Below are 12,460 nucleotides of genomic sequence, written 5' to 3'. Positions count from 1 at the left end.
TTATTGGGGGCAGAACAGCCCTATTGGGTTTATTTAATGGTTAAATGATTCCTTTTTCTCTGTAATAATAAAACAGTACCCGTACTTGTTGCCAACTAAGATATAATTACCCCTTATTGGGGCAGAACAGTCCTATTGGGTTTATTTCATGGTTAAATGATTCCCTTTTCTCTGTAATAATAAAACAGTACCTGTACTTGATCCCAACTAAGATATAATTACCCCTTATTGGGGGCAGAACAGCATTTAATGGCACAGCTATCGTGGTGGATAAATAAGTACCTCCCTTCCTTTTGCAGTCCTTCACCCAAATGGGCAGTTGGATAATGAAGCAGTGCATGTTTGTTCCTTTCTACACAACACAGCTAAGGGACTTTGCACCCTAGTGGCAGGTAGGCACCCCAAGTGCCATAATAACCATCTAGAACCCCATCTATTAGTAGAAATGTAAATGGTTTCAAAAGGAATAGCAACATGTTAGGCTACCAGAGCATTTGATCAAGCTAGTTAGGCACCCTAAAACAAAGAAGCTATACCTTTTAACCTCTGTTTAAATAAAACCAAAATATTTATCGTGAGGGTACTGGAATTTCTGAGCTCTGGAAAAATTCCAAACTCATACAATCCGGCAGTCACTGGGGCCTGTTCTAATTGCATCCAATCTGATTTGTCTGACTCATCAAACAAGAGCGCTGTAAGACTGTAATTCTACCTAGCACATCTCATGCTATGCGCGCGTGGGCAACCTCCCATCGACACTCGTTCCTTCATCATTCATTGTCTTTTTTGATCTTGGTCCCTGTCCTCCCTGTCATATCTAACACATTTCATAAGATAGCAAGCAAATACAGATATAATAGTCCTCAAATCTGCCGTCTGTTTGTGTTTATAGACCCATCACTGTTTAGAGTATTACAAAAAGGACATTTTCCTCAGCTCCCCGGCATCAGATTAGCCCCTTGGGGAAATTCAAAGATTAATGGACAAAGGATTCATTGTAATATATGACAATCCCACCGACAGCCGAGCACTGAGGGGGTACGGAACACTGTACCAATGAACAGGAAAGGTCATTTTACAGTTAATATATATTATGATCTAGACAGTACTATTGAAACACAATTAGTTATTGATGAGTTGATTTACAGCCTATTTTTGTTGCAACCGGATCTACACGGGAAAAAAAAAGCGTAGACATAAAAAAATAATAGAAAATGCAATATTGTGGCATTTGTATAATCTTTGCAAATGACCATGAGAATGGTCGTTCTTTCTCTCCCAAGCCTGAGGATGAAGAATATATAATAGATGTAAAGTGATGTTTAGCCTGCTGTATACTATTAACCTTGCTCATGTCGGCAGCTTTCCTGAACAGTAAAGATATGCAGGTGTCCCAGCCTTACATTGTGTATCTAGGGAGCTCCTTCTGATTGATTCGTTTGGTCTGTGCACTTTCCAGATCACTTGGCTCAGTGTTTGATTTTTAGCTTTTTCTTCATCTTGTCATTGAGGGGAGAGCGGTTTTGCATGTGCTGACTACTCGCGGGCACGCTGATTGCGCATCGCTTTATTTTATTAGGAGAAAATGGCAAATGTGCTGTGCATAGTGAAATATCTCATTCACCTGAATGTTTAAAAAGTCATATAAATGAAAAGCAAAAAAACCAGTGGCTTAACTTAAAACAAAGTGGGGGTCATTCATAAAGTTCGTAAATTGCATATTTTTTTTACAAACTGTTATTTTGCACGTTTCCCCCGAAACGCTTTAATGTTGCACTGCCCATATTTCCTTATTTTGTGGATCGCAGTGAAATGCAAATTGCACACAAAAATTCGTAAATGATGCTTTTCATTTTGCGACTATGAATTTGCAATTTGCGAAATCAATTTAGCAAATTCAGAGTGTGAATAAAATTCGCAATTAGTTTTGCACATTAAATGCACCAGTCTTGTCCAGCTTTATATATAAACCCGGACAGGGCAAGTACAGTATATTCACTGTGCAAATAATTCTGCGCTGCATACATTTTATAAATGTCCCCCAGTATTACCAGTTTACTAGTGCACTTTCATGTGGAACATTTGGAGCTGAGGGGAAGCAACAGCATTTAGTTAGTCAGGTCAAGAAGATGTATTTGCCACTAACTGGCCAACATTTGTAATTACCTATCTGTAACGCTCTTCTTGGCTTTGAACCAGGGACTTACAGTACAGGTTACTATGCACCCTGGCCTACCACTGCACCATATAAGCAGAAAGGTAAGACTTTGGTTCATTCCCTTTTGGTATTTGGAGCATTTTCTTGTTGGCATGACTTGTTTCAGCAGCTGCTAATATGGCGACAGGAGCACTGTGTTAGCCATTAGTCTGCCTATAAAATCCCCAGCTCTGAGCTCATTCATGCCCATTATAGATTGTTTGTTCCTAGGTATTCTAATTCCTGCTGCTCCTTGTTTCCTGATACCCTAGGGTAGGTCCCTTGTGTTGTTTCCTGGTTTTGACCCTGGTTTTTTACTAACTTCAAGTTTGTTTAAGTATTTTGTGGTTGTTGTCTGGTACCAACTAACCCAGGTTGCCTGAATACATTTATTTCTGCCCTTTCCAGTTCCTTCCCTGCAGTATATGTATGGCTCCTGAGTAGCTGAGGCCAAAGATGGCTGTTCTGGGCAGAAGAGCATACCTAGCCCGGAATCCAGTCACTTTCCTTGGGGTTTGGGTTTGCCATACCCAACATTATCTGTACAACAATATCAATCCTTCTGTTTTAGAAATCTTTGTAAGCATATCCCATTTCCTACAGCCAGGTAGGGCAATTATCTTTCAGTTACCAAAGCTCATGGTATGGAAAGTGTTTCTCCTTTTAGCATCTCTATAAAGACTAACCCCCATATGTAATAAATGGCACTATGTTTGCCCAGGAGCAGAAACCAATAGCAACCAATAAGATGATTGCTTTTAAACAGGTGACCAGAAAATGCTTCCAGTTGATTGGCTGCTATGGGCAAGCTTAGGACCTTTTATTACATAACCCTCTATGAAACTAAACTATTGAAGGGTGGTGGTTAGGGGAAACTATGGGCACAGTACTGAAGACTTTATGTCCTATCTGTAATAGGGCATGGGTTTATACGCTTTGAAGGCAGATAATAAAACTGATTTGAGAAGGTTTAGCCTCCATAAAAAGAGACCAACTTATATATTTATACAGTATATATTCATGTTCTTCAATGGAAGACCCACTAATGATAGCCTCTCCAAACAAATTCTTAAGCACATTGGATTCAGATAATCTAGAAATAATGCAGTAAAATTAATGATTATAATCTCAAAGTAATCAGACTTATGCTGAATTATTCACTGACTGAGTGCTATTACTTATGCAATAGACAAAACAAATGGGCAGGATTGCTTGGTCCAAGGCCAGTGCTGAAAGCATTAGTGATTCCTATCAGTCAGCTAAGCTGAAGTGGAAGTAGCCAGTACTATCAATCAGCTTAATAATAATATGACTGATAAGCTTCACTCAATGAAGGATTAGGATCTAAAGCTTAGTCCCACTCACCTTGAATGGGAGACTGGAGGGTGGAGGAAGGACATCCAAAATGTCTTTTATTTTTGGGGCTGCCCATCTATTAGTTCTGGGGTGAATTGTTTAGGTATTGCACAACCCCCTAAGAGAAGGAAGTATGGCAATGGCCCCCAAATATAAAAAGAAAAGCAATTCGAAATGATATAGTCAGAGAATTTTATGGATTGTAGATCTTCAGAGACAATGGCTTCTGGCATACAGAATATAAATATAGAAGTAATAAGATTATAGCGTTTAACACTGAAATTCAGAATGAGTTGATTCCTAAACATAAAATTATATTGCAGAAATTATTGCTTTGTCTTCTAGAGCTGTAATTTGTATATTTGTAAATGCGCCGCTGTTCAGCCTTACTCCGGTAATGATCCTAAAGTTATATTAAAGTTCCAGTTTTGTTTTTAATATTTTAGTATTATGCTGAGCTAAGAGTGTACTGAGTGCAACCTAGCGTATCAGTCGGAGAATAAACAAATGTGCAATCCTACCCTAAATTAACCTTGAGCTGAGCATTGCAAATCAGCCCAGAGTAATAGCATAAGAACAGCATGCTTTGGGGATTATATAAATCCCAGCAGATTACAAATTAGATCTTGTGAATTTGTTTATAAAGAAAGCTTTATTCATCACAATGCCAATCTCGGTGGAAGTTTGGGGCTTTAATGCTTTCTCTTTCTCACTGACAGGGAATTAAAACGGCTGCCATCCCCACGTAATGCAATTTTGAATGCAACTGGGGCTCGTATTGTATCATTTAGGAAAAGAAGGTGAAAGCCTACGTGGAAAATAAAAGAGATAAACAGTATTGGTAAAGCTCAGAGGGACCGAGAGAAAGGCATATTTAATAGCAAGTTAGCTTCAATAGAGAATAGGGAAAAAGGCATTTTTGGAGACACTGTCAAATATTTAGAAGCCTATCTATCAACATTCTCATTTCCGTGGTTTCAGAGGTGTTTGAAATCACAAATAAACTCGTTTTTTTGCTAAGTGATTTATTAAAAACAGCCTTTTTTAGAAAAAAAGCACAAATGGAAAAAAAAACATGAATTTTTAGCTTTGTTGCACAAATTAAAGAGTCAAAACAACCTGAAAACCTCAACAACTACAAAGAGCAAAGAAAGATTAGCCAAGATTAGCTGCTAGGGATGTAGCGAACCCGCGCAAAAATGTTCGCGAACCTGTTCGCCAAAACTCGCGAATATTCGCGAACTTTGCGAACCCCATAGACTTCAATGGGAAGGCGAACTTTAAAACCTAGAAAAGCCATTTCTGGCCAGAAAACTGATTTTAAAGTTGTTTAAAGGGTGCCACCACCCGGACAGTGGCATGCAGGAGGGGGATCAAGGGCAAAAACTTCTCTGAAAAATACTTGTAAAAAAAACGCCAAAAAAAAGCGCCAAAAAAAAAAAACGCAAAAAAATAACGCAAAAAAAAAAAAACGCCAAAAAAAAAACCGCAAGCTATTCCTATGTATATGCATAGGCGATAAAACGAAGCGGAAAAAACGCGGCGGAAAACCAAGGAGAAAAAACGCGGTGCCAAAAAAAAAATGCGGCGAACCCAAAGTGGCGAACATCGGCAAAAGTCCGCGAATTTGCGCGAACGCGAACACCCGATGTTCGCGCGAATTAGTTCGCCGGCGAACAGTTCGCTACATCTCTATTAGCTGCCATTGACTTCTACATGACCTCAACACCTTTTAGATGGTGTATTTTAACTTTTAGATATTTTGACGCATAATTGATGGGGAAAAAATTGCTTTTTTTTCCTCAGGGGAAAAAAAATGACCTTTAGTAAATAGGCCCCTTAGTGAAGTCATTTTGTAAAATGGCATTTTTGCCATGTGTCTGTTTATATGAGTATATAAGTGATTCTGTCAGTCATAATGTATAACATTATGTGACTCTCTGAAGAGTCCTTAAAAAAACCATGATCTTCTACTAGAAAGATACAGTTGGGTTTTTTTATCAACACTGGGCAAATTTGCACCTTTGCAGTTACCCCTGTCAAGTAAACAAATATTTTTCTGCCATTGTTCTACTTAGCTAAAGAAAATCACCCGTTTGGTTGCTATGGACTACTGTCCTGGTGAAAATATGTACAGTGTGGTAATTGAACCCGAGGGAATCCAGGCTCTAAGCTAAGGTTATAGTTTTATAGAACAATACTACTAGATAACATTGGGAATAAGTAAGAAAGTCTATATAAGAAAGTCTATATAAAATCTATGAGCTGAGCTTCTCTTGTTTTAGTGTGATTTCCTAAAGAATGCAAAAATCATTCTTTACATTCATCTAAGCAGTAGATACAGTATCTGTTGATCTTTATTAGTATGGAATAAAGGAGTAAAAATGCAATGGCTAATAACACAAAGACAATTCTTAAAAGAAGAAAATATGAAATAATATAAGTGTTGTGCAGTTAAACAAAATTCAGATAGTGAAAACAATTGAAGAAGTTGATCAAATGGGAACCAGACTGAAAATATTTGTACTGAATTACAAAGTAACCAGTGTTATCAATAGGTCTGAATCATATTACACATAAAAACAGCGTCGCTGGTGCATGGGGAAGTCAATATTCCCAATGAGATCGTTTGGAAAGTGCTTCAGTAGGCAAAGCTGAAAATGCAACAGCGTAAAAAAAGAAAATACTTAAAGACATAACAGACACTTGGAGCTCCTGAGACACAAAAACAATTTGTGGTCTGCATTCCAGGTGTTTATCAAATCATTTTGGAAAAGTATAGAAATGGCTGAGTAATGCTTAAGGGCGTTTAAGGTGACACATACTAATGCTTGGAGAAATACAATAATAGTTTAGAAGATCAGCTGTAACGGTGACCATAAAGTGCAGATACCGGAGGCTAATAGGACTCTTTCGGACCAAACTGGCAGCTGATTAACCCATGTATGGGACTGATAGAATGTCCCATGATGATTAGGTCCGTTCTGATATTAATGAGACAAGGAAAAAAATCAGTAGGTTGGAACTGGTCACTTGATGTCCCATTAGGTATAAATTTACATGTATGGCTTTTCTGTTATGATGATAATTTCACATATATACATTAATGTTAAAAAAGGAACATCTGCCATATTACAGCAGAATAGCATAGCAGAATAGTCTTTCCCTGCTACTAGGAGTCCTCCATGTGAAGGGATTGAAGGGAATGGTACAAAAGAGTTCTTATCTATAGAGAAATATTGCTCCCAGATACAGGGGAACTATCAAACTGTTCAGCCCCAGCTGTTAAGCTATTGACAAGACTAGAAGTGAAGTTTAGAAAAATATATATATATTTTTTCTTGAAATCTGCATCAGCTTAAAGCTACGTCTCACTGCAGGAATGAGTGATGAGTCCATCTGATAGAGCTATCAAACTATTCAGCATGGTATGGACAACTAAGCTCTGAGGTACACTAGACATAAAGCACAGTCTCAAAAGATTTTTTCTTTTCTAAATCGGCTTCAGTGGGAAGTTGACATTGATTGATTGGTTCTGTAGGAGTGAATGATGGTTCTGTCTCACCCGTCACTCACTGTCCTGCTAGCCAGAGACCAATAGGGCTGATAGCAACATCACCATTGTCAAAGGGCAGAAGCTTGGCAAAAAATAAGAAAAAAAGAAACATATATTTTCAACAAAATTTTGGTAAAGTTCAGTGGCTTTCAATTCTAGAAAAAATACAGCAAAATCATTTTACCTACACTAATTTTTTAAACAACATGATATTTTGTTAGGGAAGAATTAAGTGGTCTATTTTGCGACACATTTTAGACTTTGCCTATGTTTTGTTTATAGTTATTTTCTTACCCTTTAGGGTTATTAATCAATAAAAATGATTTATCTAGGGGCCAAAAGTGAGTCATTTCCATAGCTAAATCATTCTTTAGATACTGCAAACTTTTCTAAATATTTATATTGACAAATTATACACTATATTTAGTGATGAGCAAATCGGTCCCATTTTGCTTCACCGAATCTTTAAAAATATTTGCAAAACGGCGAAAATGACGCGCGTAAAAGAAAGTTGCCATTTTCAGACGCACACGGAAATTTTTTGATGAGTCCGTCAAAAAAAATTGACTTGTGCGTCAAAAAAAAAAAACCATGTGTGCGCCAAGTTTTTTTGACGTTAAAAAATGTTGAAAAAATGCCTATTTTTTATTATGCGTGCCGTTTTTATAGTTTCACAAATTTTTTGCTGTTTTTTAACATGCATGACAATTTTTATTTTTCAATTTTGTCGAATTTTGACATCCGTTTCACAAAACAATCCGTCCATGGCGAAACACAGAAATTTTACGCGAACCCATGCCTGACGAATCATTTCGCCCATCACTAACTATATTATTTACTGAATACATATTTCAAAATCATAAAGGTGCCTATAAATAATCATAAAGCAAACAATATTATCCAGTCCCATAATTATAATACGGTTTATGTACAACAATAATGTTAATATTTTGTGTTGCGTCACATTATTTCATGCAGTTGAGCACGCACCATCAGAAAAAATACAGGCATTTTACTTAAATGCATGAGCTATAATCGCCAATTGCCAATTGCGCTGTTGTACCGGCTCTTTTCTTCAATAAATTGCACTTAATGGTCATAAATGATCCCTGTTCTGTGTTTCCTGGATAGAAATTTGTGTATGCCTTAAGGAAGAGCATTTTTTCACATTTGTCTTCAGAGATTATTATTCAACTATGTGTACTTTTTTGCTGATAATATTAAATCGGTTTTCTAAAATGAAGTGTTTATAATGTATAGCTTGCAGTACACATTGCATTATATAAAGGTACTTCTAGATATACTGTATGCATATGCCTTTTCTTGCAAATTGCCCCAAGCTTCCCCTGGAAAAATTGTCATGATAAGATTACCCATCTGCCATTTTCAATCCAGATATTTCTGTTGGTGGATTTGCCATTCTTTTGCATTACACAGCATCCAGTCTCCTTTGGGTACATGGGATTTCCTTCAAATTGCAATGGAGGCAATTAATGCGTCTCCTGTAATTAAAAACAAAGACTCATGGTTGTTATTATCTGAGTGGAGACAGATTCATATCTGTCCTCCTTTCTATTACAAGACTCAGTAAGTTCATGTGATTCTGTTCCATTCCTCTCCCTGTTACAGACTACTGATAATGAAGCAACACAATGGCATTTGCATGCAGGGCTTACACCACTTAAACTAAAGAGCTATTTCTCTAGAGGCTGCCAATATTTCTCACATTCCGTTAATCAAGATTATTTAATATGAAAAAAATGAGAAGCAATACCTGTTGTGACTTGAAAACATCTACAGTATATTATCATTGTATTCTACAGCATTGGCTACAGTCTTATGTTGGTGTCTTCTCTTTTTTCTCTTTTACAGCCGGCATAACATATATATTTAGCAAAGGAGGAGGACAAATCACTTACACATGGCCCCCTAACGACAGGCCGAGTACACGTGCCGACAGGCTGGCAGTAGGATTTAGCACTGTTCAAAAAGAAGCAGTTTTAGTACGAGTGGACAGCTCTACTGGACTGGGGGACTACTTAGAGCTGCATATTGTAAGTACTTTATCTAAACTATCACAGTTCATTAATGTGCTCCAAAGTGTTATGGAAAGCAAATGCTTTGTGGTGTGCAGTTGTTGCTCCCTGAGCAGGACAACATGGGAGTCTGGCCCCACAAAATTGCAATTCAACCACTAGCCTGTTCTCCAACGACATGGAGTCAAATCTAATCTGGTTTTGCTTTTTGCCTAATCAACTGCAATGACACTAGTTCCACAGGAGTTTGATTACTCAAAACTGTGAATCAATGGTCAAATTTGTTGGAAATGAATGATTAGTATAAAATGATTGGCCCATATGAGGCAACATCTGCCAATTACCAAAAGTTAACACCTCATGGCTCAAGAATGATTAATTGTGGCCTGTACAATCAGGTCTCCGGTTGTTTCCTCTTACAACCCAGGTAATATTTGATTCCAAAGCTGAACACAAATCATCTAGTCCAGGGGTGGGCAATACGTTGATTGCAGTCCATCAGTCGATCCCCCGCGGATCACTGGTGGACCATGATGATGGCGGAATGTGGAAGTGCGGCGTAAATACGTACGTACACTGCGACGGCGTACGTACGCATTCATGCTGCACTTCCGCATTCTGTGGTCATCATTCGACCGCAGAATGAAAAAGTGTGGCCACCCCTGACCTAGTCCATCAAATTAAAGCATATCATATATATAGAATGATGATAACTCAAGTCAGGGGTTTTGCACCATCATCATTTACTACTTGCTTATTTTTTTTTTTTAACAAAATGTTTTTAATTATGATTAACAAACACTTTCCAAAACTAATATTCTTGCCATCAAGGCTATTGTGTATTTTCAACTACTGGAAAAAAACACTAGTAAATTTGACTGATGTATCACTGATTTTTCTCCATTACAAAGTGCTCCTATGCTACACATAGAATTGAAATGCCCAACATGTAAGGCTACTAAATCTAACTACAATAATATTTAATATTTTACGTTCTCTTGTTAGTCACTGCTGTACAAGCTACAGTTATTTCTTATCAGCCATTTCAGTCTGTGAGAGACTTACTAATGTACTAAACCAAGAAGAACATTTGTCCTTTCCCATCACAATTCTATCAGTCATTCAGTCAGTATTTTCAGTTAAAAAAAAAAAACACTGTATGAATTTAATCAAAAGTTGTTAATTTTGGTGAAAAAAACTCAAATATTCCCTATGTCACTTCTCTTTTTCTAATTTTATATTTTTAAGACATCTATAAAAATGATAGATTGATAAATAATTCATAATTAAGTCGCTTTTATATATGAACCATAAATCCCTATATCTGAGGGACTGAGCAAAACATTTCCATGTACTTGGAAAAGAGGTTAAGTTAAAATCCACTATAACAAATGTATGGTAACCATTGGATACAAATATTCTAGCCAGAACCCCAGTTTGTATAGAATGAAAAACATTGATTAAAAACTATACAGTATGATGGCTTGAAACTAGACCCCACCATTTCCTTTGTGATTTGATATGAGGCAAATCACTTCTTTATGAAAATTCTTAATAATGAAATCATAAAACTAATTGCCACAATGGGATAATGCTCATAATGTTCATCCCAAAGAAGCACGCAGACGCAATGGCAATAAAATTACAAAAACATATCACTAAAACATGGTTCACAAACGCCATAACATTTATTATCTATCACCCTCAGGAGCCAGATCAGTTCAGTTCATATGTTCCCCTCAATTACTGGACTGGGAACTTCCCAATTTGTGAGAATACCAAGAGGACAAGTTCAGGAAGGTGATGATAAGTCGCATTAGCTCAATTTCAAATTCACACAGGAAGCCAAATCACTTTTAATCCATTCTGCTCCAAGCTGGTCTGCTCATCTAACAAACAAAAGAAAGCACTGTTAACAATGGCCATATTTATATTTAAGTTCCATTCCGTAAGTTTCCAGTTGCTTAAAATTACATCACTAAGCTGAACTCATAGTGCAGGGATCCCCAACCTTTTATTCCCGTGAATCACATTCAAATGGAAAAAGTGTTGGGGAGTAACACAAGCATGGAAAAGGTTCCTGTGGGGTGCCAATAAGAGCTATAATTGGCTATTTGGTAGCCCCTTTGTGGTCTGGTTCTGTTTGGTTTTTCACTGGGGTTTATGTAACCTAAACTTGCCTCCAAGCCAGAAATTCAAAAATCATCAACTTTGAGTGCAAACTCCTAGGAATGAGATTCAAGTATCTAGTCTTGACATGTCCTGGATACTTTTTAGGAATACAAACAATGTCACAACAAATAATAGCAGAGTCACACTGGATGGTCTGCAGTTTCATGTTTTATAATTGAGAAGTATTTTTTTTTTCTATTGAACTAACCTCCACTTGTGTTTTGTTGAAGCACCTTTGATTCAAGCTTGTGCTTGTTCCTGGAACTCAGCATTCATTTACTGATGCATACAGTAATTCAGTTTTATGAAAAGAAATGGCTGTGGTTCAAGAAATGTTACCTCTGGGTCAGTTAAGTGAATGAGCAAATCAATAGAAGCCAAGAGACAAGACTTAAAAAGGAAGCATAGAAACAGAAAGCTTAAGAAATGCAGAGCTTTCAGCTCGTCTTCGGCTGCATATAGTCTTACATCATTCCTATTCAACACATTATTCAGTAATCAGCTTGGTGATAGTCTTTGCAAGATGCTGGGTTGCATCCAATGATCAGTAGTCACTGTTTTTATTTGTGTTGAAGAATAGATATAATGCAAATGGTCATATATATGAGGGTCTGTTTACAGTTATGGGTCATAATTTGGTTTTTAATAACCACTCTACTGTATTAAATGCAGATGATGGTTTTGTAAGAAAACTGAAATTAAATGGGGTGGAAAATAAATATAAAAGTTATAATAGTTACATTAAGAGAAAATGTTTACACAAATAAAGCCAGAATCTTACAAATAGTATCACCAAACTGAATACTGTGTTGAACAGAAATAATAGAAGCCTGTTTCTATGCTTAAGTATATAACAGCAAACCATTTTAAGTAATAAAACCAAAATAATGCACATATTGACCTATGACCTAAGTTTAATGTGCATATTATTCTACATTCTATGCCCCAGGGTAGTTATTTTAAAACTGAGGGGCAGTGGCTGGGGGTGGGCAGGAACCAGCCTGAAGGCCACTCTTGGTAAGATTTGGGGACAATGCTTATTTGCTCTCCTAGGTGTATCTAGATCTGAAACTAGAGGTGAACATTTATTTGCTGTCCTATATATTCGTAGAACTGAATGGCTGATAAAGCAATGTGTTAATA

At 37.0% G+C, this 12,460-nt stretch overlaps 1 protein-coding gene across 25 annotated transcripts in view; it reads left to right on the top strand.

Moving 5' to 3' along the window:
- Positions 1-12,460, top strand: part of nrxn1 (neurexin 1) — a 919,306-nt gene that overhangs the window by 707,875 nt on the left and 198,971 nt on the right. For all 25 annotated transcript variants that reach the window (XM_031902195.1, XM_031902194.1, XM_031902198.1 and 22 more), the window contains one exon: positions 8,982-9,163. In XM_031902195.1, coding sequence (XP_031758055.1) covers positions 8,982-9,163 — 182 coding nt within the window. The remainder of the gene's footprint in view (positions 1-8,981; positions 9,164-12,460) is intronic.

Source organism: Xenopus tropicalis, chromosome 5 (assembly GCF_000004195.4).
Source record: "Xenopus tropicalis strain Nigerian chromosome 5, UCB_Xtro_10.0, whole genome shotgun sequence".
Taxonomy (NCBI): domain Eukaryota; kingdom Metazoa; phylum Chordata; class Amphibia; order Anura; family Pipidae; genus Xenopus; species Xenopus tropicalis.
Note: the sequence above shows the minus strand (reverse complement) of the source record. Positions and strands in the feature narration are given on the sequence as shown.